The sequence below is a fragment of the Ascaphus truei genome, chromosome 4, assembly GCF_040206685.1.
Source record: "Ascaphus truei isolate aAscTru1 chromosome 4, aAscTru1.hap1, whole genome shotgun sequence".
Lineage (NCBI taxonomy): Eukaryota > Metazoa > Chordata > Amphibia > Anura > Ascaphidae > Ascaphus > Ascaphus truei.
This window is the reverse complement of record NC_134486.1, coordinates 285,740,478-285,755,693: the sequence shown is the minus strand read 5'-3', so window position 1 is coordinate 285,755,693 and position 15,216 is coordinate 285,740,478. Positions and strand designations below refer to the sequence as shown.

The window sequence follows — 15,216 nt, the reverse complement described above, 5'->3', positions numbered from 1 at the left end:
CCATTCAAGAGAATCAGTAGATATGGGCCTACGTGTTTATAGTATTATATCTAATAAGAAAAGGGAGATATCTTTTTCAGGAGCTTTTTGATTTCATGTATTTTTGTGAGTTTTATTGGCACTTTGGGTAAAGAAATTAAAATGGCAGTGAGCTGGATATGTCCTAAGAAGAAATGACCGTCGTTGGACAAAGATGTACGCGACTGGATTCCAAGAGAGATTAAAAGACCAAGACGACAAACAAAAGTAAGATGGGAGGATGAAATCAGAAATGTGTTGGTGCAACATGGAGAAGAGAGGCTGCAACCACAGTACCTGGAAGACCATTAGGAGGCCTTCATATAGCAGTGGATCAACAAGGGCTGAAGATGATGATGATGATAATATATAAATATATATATATCCCTTTGTACAAAGCTTTCAAAACCTCATGTCTCTTCCTCGTATACACATGAACACTAGAAAAGAGACTTATGAAATCTCAATAGTTCTCCTGTTGATTCATCGATAGGTTTCACAGCCTGCAATAAATCTACACCTGTGCCGGGCCTATGCAACTGCTGAGCCTCGCTTTGCTTTTTCTCTGAATAATTCTGTTCACCATTACTGATCATGCCTCGCTTAGCATTTACATCATTTGTGTACCATGAGTTTCTAGGACAGGTAATGGGAGGCAACATAGGTTGCAGCAACTATAGAATCAGGCTGCACATTTAAAAATGGCTCTTCTGCGCCTATGAATCAGATTCAAAATAAAAACGCACATCCCTGCAGGATTCTTGTGATTTACTTAGTGCATCTTGAGTATTTCCGCTTCTATTACTTTTCTGATACCTTTTGCAACACCTTTCACAAAACATTAAGTAGATATTGTTTTCTGCAACCATGGTGCTTTGCAGAAACCAAATCATTTTATGTTTGTTATTTAATGAATTTAGCATGCACTGGATTACTGTAGAACAGTGTTTTTGAACAGGGTATCTCCGGGCTTCCCTAAAGGGTTCTCTGCAATTTTCAGGTCATTTGAAAATGATACCAAATACAGAAGAATTTACAATAAATCTGATCTCAGATGCGCTATTAGAGAGGGTTCAGGTTTTTTACAATACATCTGATCTCAGACACAGTATTAGAGAGGGTTGGGGTTCCTTGCAATGCATCTGATTTTAGACGTGCTATTAGAGACGGTTGGGGTACTTTGCAATACATCTGATCTCAGACACGCTATTGGGGAGGGTTGGGGTTCCTTACAATGTATCTGATCTCAGACGCGCTGTTAGAGAGGATTGGGGTTCCTTACATCTTATCTCAGACGTGCTATTAGACAGGGTTTGGGTTCTGCAGAATTTCACAATATAATTATAGGCTTCCTTAACCAAAAAAAGGTTAAAAAATACTGCTGTAGAGGTTTGAGACCCTTCACAGCTCCATCAGCGTTCTGCATTATCTATTCATAAACTGCAGTAAATAAACAACTAAATCAGCTTTGTAAGAGAATCAACATAAAATACTATTGGTTTCTCCTAATTCTACTCATTCTAATGACTTACTGTACCATTAATAATAGCATGGGAAGCAAATAAGGTGCAAACGATGCCCGAGAGAGTCAGAGAGAGAGAAATGTGATAAAGGTCAGGGTAAGGCACACAGTCCTTTCCAGTGTTTCTGCATTGAAATATAATATGCAGAAACTATGCAGAGTCATGTACTTTTTGTACACAGTGTTGTATTGTATCAAATTTACATTTGTTACAACTGTCATGTACATTATACCAACGATAACAAAAATGAAACATAATATCTGGTATCATGAAACGGCCACAAGTGTTCGCTTCCAACCATACTGCGCTGGGATTGAAAAGTATTATTACAGATGTAAAATAGGGGGTGAGTTCTCAGGCAGCGGTTACTTTGCATTCATAAGCTGCATAATAAATGCGCGCTGTCACACAGGTTAGAGAAAAAGCTCTGTTGTGAGATCATAATATACAGTAGTTGCAGTGAATTATCCTAAACAGGGCTACAGCTATGTGCAGATTCATACACACCATGCCACACGCAATATAAATGAGAATGCTGGAGGCATGTCTGTCTTACAGGGGGAGTCTCACTCATGCATTGGAAAACAGTCTAAGCCATCAGCATCAATGGTGTCAGGAACTTCAGTGGACACTCACTCTTGCAACTTTTTTTGAGCGCCAAAATGCAATCTTTTGGAGACAGGATCCTGAAATCTGGGTGCTGTGACTTTGACAGATATGACAGTGTACTAGTGTACAGGGATATGATCACCAGGCAGAACAGGAAAGGGAATCCCTGTGTACAATGTACTGTAGGTTACAGTCTAGAGCTGTGGTGGCCAACTCCAGTCCTCAATGACCACCAGCAGGTAAGGGTTTAAGCATTACCTGCTTCAGCACAGGAGGCTCAGTCAACAACTGAGCCACTGATTGGGCCACCTGTGCTGAAGCAGGGATATCCTTAAAACCTGACCTGTTGGTGGCCCTTGAGGACTGGGGTTGGCCACTCCTCATCTAGAGAGACTACAATTCTGTTGCCCATTCATAGACTTGGCCTTGCCATACCTTAACCCATTCACTGCCAGGGAGCCCACGGAGGGGTTAAACAGGCCCTTTTGACACATGCAATGGCCTTTTTTTTTTATTATTGCTGCGGGAGGCGGGAGGGGGGGGAACTGCTTGCACACCAGTTCTTTTTCTTCTGTTTGCAGAGAGAGGCAATTCAATCCAATGTGGTTTGAAACATGAGTAGGTCACTGTACACCATGATAAAATTCCCTAATCCCTGGGCCAAATTTCCCCGAGGGGGGCCTCCTCCTACCCCTTCACTTTCCAAGCTGACTTTTCCATTCCCACTCTCGTGTTTCCTTCTCCTTCATTTCTTTCATTTCCCCTACCTTAAAGCCTTGATACCCGATCTGTTGCCAGTGCTCAGGTTACAGTTTTTACAGCTTAGGCCCGTCTATGGCTGTATACATTCCTTTCTTTCTGCTCTGCAGTGATTACTTACCAGGGTTTATTTTACACCAGTCCAGATGAAAGCTGTTCAGATGAAGGGGAACATAGCCAGGCTGTTTGAACATTGCAGATATGAACCTACACAAGAGCACATTGTGTACCCCTTGACATTTTGTAGCAAACTCAATTGACACTGTTTCCAGCTCGCTGTTACTGTATTCTGCCAGCCATGGAAAAGAAAATATGAGCATATGGAGATTGTGCCTACTTACACATTTTGTCAAAACAAAATACACATGATTATTTAGAAATGGAACAATCCTGTGAGATGTGTGTCTATCAAGGAAACAATTTTAAGTAACCCCTAATTGTATTGCACAGTTTAAGAAAAGCAGTGATTCCTGTTGGGAACAAGTTTTAGACAACTCGCAGGAAACATCGACCATTATTTTTGTTGCCATTTCCAAGGATACCTGTGTCTGAATGTTCCCATGAATTACTACTGGAGTTAAAAACCTATAGTTTGAATAGATTCTTCGTAGCAACCAGCAACAGTAGAATGGGGGGGACGGGGGGACTCTCTGAGCCACTGTTTAAGCTTAGCCCTTAATACCAAAGCATCAGTTTAAAAAAAATTGTGTAATTTCCCCCTCACACAATGTTGTTTTTGTTTCTTCCCCACCAGTTCAGACAAACATCTGCTATGAAGAACAACTATCTCCCAAACCACTGAGTGTGCCTGCAGCCAAAATAAACAAAACAAACCCAGAGGATCCAGCACAGTCAGCCTTTATATCCAGCCAGGATAACATTTCACATGTTTTGATTAAAATTAGCTAATTTGTAATTCTAGAACCTATGTTAAAAGCTGCAATCCATATAGATCACATTAAGTGATGGTTTAAAGCAGCAAATGACTATGTGATAGATTTGAGCAGCTCAGGAAACTGCATGGGGCTACAATTAACCATTACAATTAATACTTAAATTGAAGTGATGAGAAAAATAAAACAGACCTTGCCACATCCCCCCAAGAAAGCCCATGCCACATCCTCCCAAGCCTGTCCTTTTTAGAAAGCAGGCTGTCTGAGCACTGTAAATCAGAAGAACCCCTTATGTCACTGATTTCCAGGGCATATTGCCACATTTGTGAACACTATGAGAAAGTTCATTCTTTTCTGGAAACAGTTCTTGATGTTTGATCCACTTTTCAAAATCAGGAGAGAAAAGGAAAGCTACAAACTCAAGCACCAGCCTCCAAGTCAACTTAGCAGAGCAACAAGAAAAGGATGGTATCCTGACTTCTTTATAATATATACTCTGTCTACATACACAAATAGGCCTGTCATTGATACTGTACACCATATCTAACAAGAGAGCCTGTATAGGCAACTAGTTCTTCACGTGCTCATGAATGGTCTCCAATGTCCACAAGAAGCACAGAAAATATATATATATATATATATATATATATATATATATATATCAGTGACAATCTTAGAAAGACAAATAGGCAGTCTCTAACCTCTAACTTGAACATTTGATTTTTTTAAACAAAAGTACATTGATGTTAATTATTTTGCTAGTAAGTATTTCTGATACCATTGAGGATTTATTGTTAAGCCACAAAGAGCTGGGAAGTGCCCCCAGATAGGAAGGGAGAAAGGGTCTCAAGGGCTCTTGTGCAACTGCTCCAATTGAACATCTGGCATCCCAGTCTCCAGAAGAACCACTGGAGCACCTCTGGACTACTAGGGATTCCCTGAGCTACTTAACACAAAAAAAGCCACTCCGACCCATTACTGTTAGCGGGGGTTGTCAGGTGGAGAAAGCAGCATGCAACTAAGAAAAAAGGAAAACAGGCAAAATGCTAACAAATAACAATGATAAGAAATGCCAAATAAAGAATAATGCTCAGCTCCAGTGATGGGATCTCACTTGGACAATGTGAGAGAGAGAGATTGAGAGAGAGGAGAGAGAGAGAGAGAGAGAGAGAGAGAGAGGACTGCTTACAATTCAGAGACGTCTTGCCAGTCTTGGTGGATATGAAGTCTCTAAATGGACAGCAATCAGCTCACACACTATTGTCAATAGGAATGGGTCATCATCAGAGCAGTGTGTGTCACTTACAGTTAAATAAAATCAGAGCTGGTCAATTCACAGAGCTGCAGACTGTGAATTCGTCTCTGTTTTCAGCCTAGGAGGCGGAGCCGAAACATTTAGTGCATCCTACAGAAAATGACAAGAGGTCCTTTTTTTTTTTTTTTTTTTTTTTTGTACCATTGAATTTTCCTGCCCAGACACAACGCAAAAGAAATAAATGCAATGTCCCCCCCTCTCCCACAGCAGCACCTTACCTTCATCTCCTCGTTGATTTCCCTTTTCACTGGGTGAGCAGTCTTCCTGCTTCTTTTATTTTCTGGGGGTCTCCCCTCTTTCTCCATTTCTGCCATTTTTTTGTCTGGTTTGTGCTGATGAAATGGCTGCTGGAATTAGGTGGTGAAGAAGAGTGGTGCTGGTGTTTGGGGGAGGCAGGAGAGTGAAGTGGCTATTCCCCCCCTCTATTTAGAGGTGAAAGACGTCAGGGATTGTGTGAGGAGGGAGCTCTGTAGGGAGAGCTGGGGGTGCCAGTCTGCTGGGCTGTGGGTGCCCTGCTGTCAGTTCAGCCATCTTCTGCCTCTGGCTCTGTCTGCATTAGTCCTGGGCTTGCTGCTTGTTGCTTTGTGTGTGTGTGTGTGTAGGTGTGTGGTGATGTAGGTCTGTGTGTATGTTTGTGTGACTGTAAGTGAGAGAGAGGGAGGAGAGAGAGAGAAAGCTCCTTGTGTGGAACAGCACAGAGGGATAGTCCCTCCCAGGCTGGGAGAAGAGAGGAGGAGCTCCCTGCCAAAATGTTATTCACAGCCTCCTCCTACTCACGCTGATCCGGAGGATGTCTTCAGTGCTGGACACATCTGGGAGATGGGGAGGGAGTCTAGTATAATGCAGGCTCTTCCTTACATCTCATCTCATACACTTGCCAATAGTCAGGCTCTCGCTCTCTCTCTATAGGGACAGCACAGTCAATGTAGGGGTGGCTGGTACCCTGTGCAAGGAGGGTAGGCACATCTGGAAGGTGGGTGAATAACTAAAGCTATGTAAACAGCCCCTAGACACACAAAATGATAGGCAAACAAAAGAGACAGCTGGCTCGTTGCATTGTGAGTTTTTAATGACTTTGTAGACGAGCAGAAACTGGAATTAAGGGGGTTTCACTTATTAAAGCCCATGTTTGCTTCCTTGTGCCCGCCCTTATCGGCATACAGAGTCGCCCCCCTCCCCGCCCCCCTTATGACAGGTACGCAAGGTTAGGAAGGATCCTCTGTCTGCGGTTCTGTGCACACCGGGGAGTCAGTGACACTTACTGATCTATGCAAATCAGCGCACATCTAACCTCCAGCACATCAGTGCCTGTGCAGGTGCATGGCCCACCGCCCTTGTGACAGAGCACACAGGAAATGCACAAAGACATTTGCAGGTTAGGGGGGGGGTCTCAAATATGTTAGTGCTAAGGTTTATTTTTATTTATTTATTTTAATTTTAAAACAATCGCCTCCACTTCCTGGCACCAGCCCTTGTACACACATTGGAGTATTCACCTGCGGGTCGGTATCACAGATCCCAATGGGCGAGATAAAGGGCCCCCGCTGCTCTCTGTGCCGGTGTGACAGCTGGATACAGGGCAGGGAGTGATGATGGGGAGACGTGCTGAGCATACCAAGCTCCCCCAGTCATGGACAACGCGCTCAAGGTGTCAGAGTGATGATAAAAATAAAGCAGTGTCCAGGGTGCTGCTCAGTGCTTATGCTTGACTGCCTTGTACTAGTATGGAGGGGGGGATGGCAAGGAAAGGGCACATGTCCCTGTCAAGCTGGCAGTTGCTTTTGCAATGAGACATTAAAGGTGCAGAGTGACTAGAGATAAATATCCACAAAATAATGTAGCGATTTTAGAGTGCTTTAGTGACTAAGGGCCTCATGCAGTAAGCGCCGATAAGGCTTTTTCGGCATTTTTTCGCCATTTTTTGCCCTCCCGATTCAGTAAGCGCCGATAAGTGGGAATTATCGGCAACTTTTCTTCCCGATAAAAAATTATCGGCATCCGGCTGCCGATAAGCCACTTATCGGCACTTTTTGAACCCGGCTGAATTCAGGTAGCCCCGATCAGCTGGAGAGTTTATCGGGAATCCAGCCCGCCAACTAAAGTTGGCAACTTGGTGGAGGAGAAGCATCGGCAAGGGCGACACTTAGAAAAAATCAGCCCTTTTTCCTGCCTGTGACTGATGCCGGGGGTCTCCGGAGCTGATACCAGCACCGGAGCCCCCCGGCATGCATCCGAGGCAGGAAAAATGCATTTACAGCCCATTTCATTACCGCCAACTAAAGTTGGCAACTTGGTGGAGGAGAAGCATCGGCAAGGGCGACACTTAGAAAAAATCAGCCCTTTTTCCTGCCTGTGACTGATGCCGGGGGTCTCCGGAGCTGATACCAGCACCGGAGCCCCCCGGCATGCATCCGAGGCAGGAAAAATGCATTTACAGCCCACTTCATTACCTTAGCAGCTAACCGCTAAGGCAATGAAGGGGTTAACCCACCGTGCCATGTTTATTATGGGTAGCGGCGATGGGTGAAGGGGGTATTTGGCCCTTGTTGTTTGTTTTGGGCTTGCGGGTTGGGGGGGTGCGGGTGCACTTAACCCCTTCACGACCGTAGCAGTTAATACCGCTACGGTCATGAAGGGGTTAAGCCCTCCTGCTACCCCCCCCCCCCCGCAAGCCCTAAACAACCACCGTTGGGGCTAATACCCACTTCACCCACCCCCACTACCCACAATAAAAAATAATCACACACACCAGCCCCACAATAAATAAATAAATATAAATAAATAAATAAATATCTCTATATAAATAAATATATATATAACCCCTATAATCCCTAACATACACATATATGCACAGCAATGATACTATAGGCCAGCCAGTACCAATTATGTGCCCCCCCAAATTAATGTCTAAACACATACATACTTATAAAGAAATACCCCCCCCCCTCCTTAACACATACAGTATAGTAATGGCCACAATTACTATTATCCACAAAGGGATAATAGTGAATGTGCCCATTTTAAATACATAAACAGCAATAAATACATTAAATACATATAGTACTCACCACCCATGTCCGGCTGCCACGATGAAGGCCATCCTCCTCTTCATCCTGCCCATGGCCCCCTCCGCTGCTGCAAAACAGACACAAGAATGAAAACATCCAAAGTAATGTCCTCTAACCCGTTAATCACCATAGCGGTTATTAACCGCTACAGTCATTAAGGGGTTAACCCACCCTCAACCACCACTCGGGACGCCTACATACCCTCCCACACTAACCGCCCAGCCCGTGAGGCCTAACCACCCTCACCCACTACCCACAAGGGAGGCCTACCCACATACCGTTGGGGAACCCCCCCCCTCCACCCCCAGTACCCACAATAAAAACAATACACAGACCCACAATAAACATCATTATATTTATTAAATAATTACCCACCCCCTGTGCCCCCCCATAAATACAAGATTTATCCTTTTACAAACAGGGTTCATAACACAGCCCCACGTGAGTCCCCGGTGGGCTGGCGGAGCACCTGACAGACCTACAGGATACCAGCAGCCCTTTTCAAACAGGTTCTGGAGGCCTGCTGGTGGGTCCCGCCAAGTGCCATGGCCCCCAGGTGGTCTCCTTGGGTCACCGTGGGCCACAATTGGGTCCCCACGGTAGGCCCAAGGATGTCTGGGAGCCCCGGGTCAGACCCACAGGTGTCTGCGGGGCCTCGGGTGGTTCCCACGGGGGTCTGGGGAACTCACGAGTGCTCACTACGGGTCCGTGGTGCCCCCACAGAAGTGGGACCACCGCTTCATCCCCGCACCTATGGGTCGGCGGTGCCCCCACAGATGTGAGGCCACCACTTCATCCCCGCAGACTACGGGTCCGCGGTGCCCCCACAGATGTGAGGCCACCGCTTCATCCCCGCATGTGTCACCCATGGAACCACCAGCCTGATACCCGTGAGAGACCCGCAGGTGGTCTCCAGAGGTCCCACGCAGAACCACGGAACAAACCCTGAATGTAAAACAAATAAACCTGGCCTATACATTCAATACATACACCCCCCCCCCCCCCAACACCTACAGTACAATAATGTGCAAAATATCTATTATCCAGATAGGGATAATAGATTATTTGCCCATTATTAAAAACATTAACTAGCATATTCAAATAAATAAAGTACTACTGACCTCATCAATAAGAAGTCTCCATCGCCAGCAACATCCTTGTCTTGCCCACAAAATACATAGCCAAAACAAAGCCAATACATTGCAATTACATTCAGATATCAATTAACCCCTTAAACACCTTATCGGATAATAACCGCAAAGGTAATTAAGGGGTTAAGCCACACTGGCCCGATACCCACCTTTCACCCATGAATTTGTACAGTGGCTTCATCATGCAACTATATATATATATATATATATATATATATATATATATATATATATACATATATATATATATATATATATATATATATATATATATATATATATATATATACATATATATATATATATACAGAGAGAGAGAGAGATATATATATACACACACACATGATGAACCAATATACAAATAAATGTAGAAGGGTTAACAAAAACATGCTGTACTCCAAATAACACTTCTCCATACAGACACACTACAATAAAATTAATTTCCTTTAATAATCCTAACTGAATTTACATTTACATTGCAAGCAAAATACAAATACCTCCAAACAAGTATACTATTTTATCCAATCCAGTAAACATAAATCAATTACCATTCATTAATGACATCCCTAAACAATTTACATTCCATCCCTAACAATTAAACAATTAAAAAATTCAAGCCTTTAACATAACAATTTAGCCTGAGAAAAAATATATGTACCAACAAGAATACAAAATTGAAAACCAAGGCTAACCCTGACCTCAAGAACACCATTCAATATCAACAATTACATCTATCTAATTTTAAAATACTTTAAACACACAATAAAGCATAGCAGCATAGACAAATTAATTTAAAACATATCAAATCAAGCTTTTAAAACAACCTCATTTCTTACCCTGTATGAATATATAAAATTGTGACAGGCTTTCAATGACGTCACATCCGTTCTCCCCCAAGCCTCTGTCACATGGTATACTAGAGCCAATCAGAGTAGGGATTGAGTTCCCACGCTCTGATTGGCTACCGTACCATGTGAGGCCGGCCATGTTTCTTTTCATGACGTCATCTTAAAGGCAATTGAAGCAAAGCCATTCTGATTGGCTGTGCTTTCATTGTCTTTAAGTGACGTCATCATTTTTTTTTTTCTCGGCCAAAACACATGGTTTTCACGGCCCAATCAGGGCCGTGGGAACCATGACGAAAATGTGACGTCATAGGCCTTTAAAAGCCTATATCATCTCATTTTGAAGCCAGTCGCCTAGGAGGAAGGACCTCCTACAGAAGAAGAAGACCAGGGCGTGGCCGAAGACGGGAAGAAGACCCCGGAAGAAGATAGAAGAAAGAAAAATACAGATGAAGATGGATTACAAATAGTAGACCCGCGGATTGATTTGGATTTTTAGTTTAATGTTTGTTTTTTATTTTATGGGTTCCTGTGCCTGGTGGTTTTGTACGTGAGTAACCAGTTCAACGGGAGTCGGTGGGGGCAAGTAATGGTAAGTGAACTAAAGAAATGTATTTTATTTAACTTGTTAATTTTTTTTAAAAGCTTTTTTAACATGTGTATTTTTTTTTTGTGGTATATAATTTCTTGCCACTGTATGTATGTACAGTATGTATGTATGTCTAGAGAGATATATACATACAGGGTAAGAAATGATGTTGTTTTAAAAGCTTGATTTGATGTGTTTTAAATTAATTTGTCTATGCTGCTATGCTTTATTGTGTGTTTAAAGTATTTTAAAATTAGATAGATGTAATTGTTGATATTGTATGGTGTTCTTGAGGTAAGGGTTAGCCTTGGTTTTTAATTTTGTACTCTTGTTGGTACATATATTTTTTCTCAGGCTAAATTGTTATGTTAAAGGCTTGAATTTTTTAATTGTTTAATTGTTAGGGATGGAATGTAAATTGTTTAGGGATGTCATTAATGAATGGTAATTGATTTATGTTTACTGGATTGGATAAAATAGTATACTTGTTTGGAGGTATTTGTATTTTGCTTGCAATGTTATTGTTAACATTCATTTGCAGAATATATATGCTGCATAGATTGTATGCATCATATATACAATGTAAATGCAATGTGTTGATTGGCATTAGAGGTATTTGATTGGCATTTGATGATTGTGATTGTAAGTTCAGTTAGGATTATAAAAGGAAATTATTTTTATTGTAGTGTGTCTTTATGGAGAATTGTTATTTTGAGTACAGCATGTTTGATAACCCTTCTACATTTATTTGTATATTGGTTCATCATGTGTGTGTGTATATATATATATATATCTCTCTCTCTGTGTATATATATATATATATATATTAAACACACAAACCCAGCAAGCTCAAACGCCCACACCCTCCTAATATTGACTATATGTAATGCCACATAGAGTGCAACTGGGCTGTGGCACATGAATATAGGAAAACACAGGGGGTGCCCAGTGCTACATCCAAATGACAAAACATACATGGTAATAATTACAAGAAATGATGCTTCAATACTAATAACATTGCTAATGCTAATAATAAAATATGGTTTTTTACTTAGAAATTTTGGCCAAAACATCATAAGCTTGCACACCAAACGTCAAGGTAAACCATAATAAGTGCAAGTCCTACACTACACTGCATTTGTTCCCAATACCTCTGTATGAGGGGGAAGAACCATAATAGATTCATTACCTGCAGCAAGATGAGACAATCCACCATTAAAAAGGGGGAGTTGACGTGAGCTCTGGGGGAGGTGCCACAACCTCCATACAACTGATACCAGTCAGAAATTAATTAAACACACAAACCCAGCAAGCTCAAACGCCCACACCCTCCTAATATTGACTATATGTAATGCCACATAGAGTGCAACTGGGCTGTGGCACATGAATATAGGAAAACACAGGGGGTGCCCAGTGCTACATCCAAATGACAAAACATACATGGTAATAATTACAAGAAATGATGCTTCAATACTAATAACATTGCTAATGCTAATAATAAAATATGGTTTTTTAGTTAGAAATTTTGGCCAAAACATCATAAGCTTGCACACCAAACGTCAAGGTAAACCATAATAAGTGCAAGTCCTACACTACACTGCATTTGTTCCCAATACCTCTGTATGAGGGGGAAGAACCATAATAGATTCATTACCTGCAGCAAGATGAGACAATCCACCATTAAAAAGGGGGAGTTGACGTGAGCTCTGGGGGAGGTGCCACAACCTCCATACAACTGATACCAGTCAGAAATTAATTAAACACACAAACCCAGCAAGCTCAAACGCCCACACCCTCCTAATATTGACTATATGTAATGCCACATAAAGTGCAACTGGGCTGTGGCACATGAATATAGGAAAACACAGGGGGTGCCCAGTGCTACATCCAAATGACAAATATATATATATATTTGCATGATGAAGCCAATGTACAAATTCATGGGTGAAGGGTGGGTATCGGGCCAGTGTGGCTTAACCCCTTACTTACCTTTGCGGTTATTATCCGATAAGGTGTTTAAGGGGTTAATTGATATCTGAATGTAATTGCAATGTATTGGCTTTGTTTTGGCTATGTATTTTGTGGGCAAGACAAGAATGTTGCTGGTGACGGAGACTTCTTATTGATGAGGTCAGTAGTACTTTATTTATTTGAATATGCTAGTTAATGTTTTTAATAATGGGCAAATAATCTATTATCCCTATGTGGATAATAGTTATTTTGCACATTATTGTACTGTAGGTGTTGGGGGGGGGGGGGGGTGTATGTATTGAACGTATAGGCCAGGTTTATTTGTTTTACATTCAGGGTTTGTTCCGTGGTTCTGCGTGGGACCTCTGGAGACCACCTGCGGGTCTCCTCGGGTATCTCACGGGTATCAGGCTGGTGGTTCCACGGGTGACACATGCGGGGATGAAGCGGTGGCCTCACATCTGTGGGGGCACCACGGACCCGTAGTCTGCGGGGATGAAGCGGTGGTACCACTTCTGTGGGGGCACCGCGGACCCGTAGTGAGCACTCGTGAGTTCCCCAGACCCCCGTGGGAACCACCCGAGTCCCCGCAGACACCTGTAGGTCTGACCCGGGGCTCCCAGACATCCTTGGGCCTACCGTGGGGACCCAATTGTGGCCCACGGTGACCCAAGGAGACCACCTGGGGGCCATGGTGCTTGGCGGGACCCACCAACAGGCCTCCAGAACCTGTTTGAAACGAGCTGCTGGTACCCTGTATGTCTGTCAGGTGCCCCGCCAGCCCACCGGGGACTCGCGTGGGGCTGTGTTATGAACCCTGTATGTAAAAGGATAAATCTTGTATTATGGGGGGCACAGGGGGTGGGTAATGTATTTAATAAATATAATGATGTTTATTATGTGTCACTGTTTTGTTTTTATTGTGGGTACTGGGGGTGGGGGGAGGGGGGTCCCCCAATGGTATGTGGGTAGGCCTCCCTTGTGGGTAGTGGGTGAGGGTGGTTAGGCCTCACGGGGTGGGGGGTTAGTGTGGGAAGGTATGTAGGCGTCCCGAGTGGTGGGTGAGGGTGGGTTAACCCCTTAATGACTGTAGCGGTTAATAACCGCTATGGTGATTAAGGGGTTAGGGGACAGTACTTTGGATGTTTTCATTCTTGTGTCTGTTTTGCAGCAGCGGAGGGGGCATAGGCAGGATGAAGAGGAGGATGGCCTTCATCGTGGCAGCCGGACATGAGTGGTGAGTACTATATGTATTTAATGTATTTATTGCTGTTTATGTATTTTAAATACACAGGAGGTGTATGTTGTTTATTGCTATGTTTATTGGGGGCAAATGTCCCCAATAATCATGCTATTCTCCCTTAACCCCTTCATTGCCTTAGCGGCTATCCGCTACGGTAATGAAGCAGCATTTATGTATTTTTAATAATATTGTGCGGAAGCAGGGGGTCCCCTGAGCTGAACCGCATTGATTTCTGCCTCAGAGACCCCCTGCTTCCCGAGTTACAGGCCCCGGTTTGGGGCACCGGTGCCAGTGCCGCCGCCATATTTATAGCGGACACGGCGCGAATGGGGTGCAATAAAGATGGCGGCGACACTGCCCCCGATGACACATTCCGGGGCCTGTAACTCGGGAAGCAGGGGGTCCCTGGTCCACAAAGCAACGCGGTTCAGCTCAGGGGACCCCCTGCTCACAGTACACTAATATTAAAAATACATTCATGCTGCTTCGTTACCGTAGCACATAGCCGCAAAGGTAAGGAACAAGTGTTTATTTATATATGTGTTTTAGTCATAGTGTAGATGTGCAGAGGGTCTCCGGAGCTGAACCGCTTTGATTTTAGGTCAGGGGACCCCCTGCTTCCCGAGATACAGGCCCCTGTAGGGGGTGCCTGTATCTCGGGAAGCAGGGGGTCCCCGGACCTGAAACCAATGCGGTTCAGCGCCGGAGACCCCCTGCACATGTACACTATGAGTAATAGTTGTTTATAAATACTTTATTTTTTGCCGATGTTTGCGCTGAGAGAGCGGCTTGTCTCTCTCTGCTGCAAAAATCTATCGGCAGACAAGGCCTATCGGAAGACTTATTTGGAGCCAGGCTGTATCGGCACAGGCTCATCGGCAGTTTTGCTTTCGGAGTGATTCGGCACGGATCGGCATGGATTCGGCCCTTACTGAATACCGCGAGGGCAAATCGCCAAAAAAAACCCTATCCGCAACCCTTGCTGAAGAGATTTTATCGGGGCTTACTGCATGAGGCCCTAAGGCTTGTTTTAAAGTTGTTGTTGTTGCTGCAGGCGCGCGTGCACGAGGCGTGCGTGTTTTGTGTGTAGGCTGCAAGCGGCGATGCGCGCGGTTAGGGGCGTGACTGACATCACAGCATTAGGTTGAGCTGTGATTGGTTCGCGTCGCGGCAGCAGTGCAAAACTACAATTTTATTGTAATTTCCCTGGTCTGCCGCGACACCGCTCACGG

General features: G+C 43.7%; 1 protein-coding gene across 2 annotated transcripts in view; it reads right to left on the bottom strand.

The window, feature by feature from the left end:
* Nucleotides 1–5,846, bottom strand: part of SOBP (sine oculis binding protein homolog) — a 131,330-nt gene extending 125,484 nt beyond the window's left edge. Inside the window, exon 1 of one of the 2 annotated variants that reach the window (XM_075597560.1) lies at nt 5,336–5,846. In XM_075597560.1, coding sequence (XP_075453675.1) covers nt 5,336–5,431 — 96 coding nt within the window. In that variant the 5' untranslated portion in view covers nt 5,432–5,846. Of the gene's footprint in view, nt 1–4,991; nt 5,146–5,335 lie in introns of those variants that run through there. The other variant, XM_075597562.1, reaches the window with a different exon arrangement.
* Between the last annotated feature and the right edge of the window lie 9,370 nt (nt 5,847–15,216).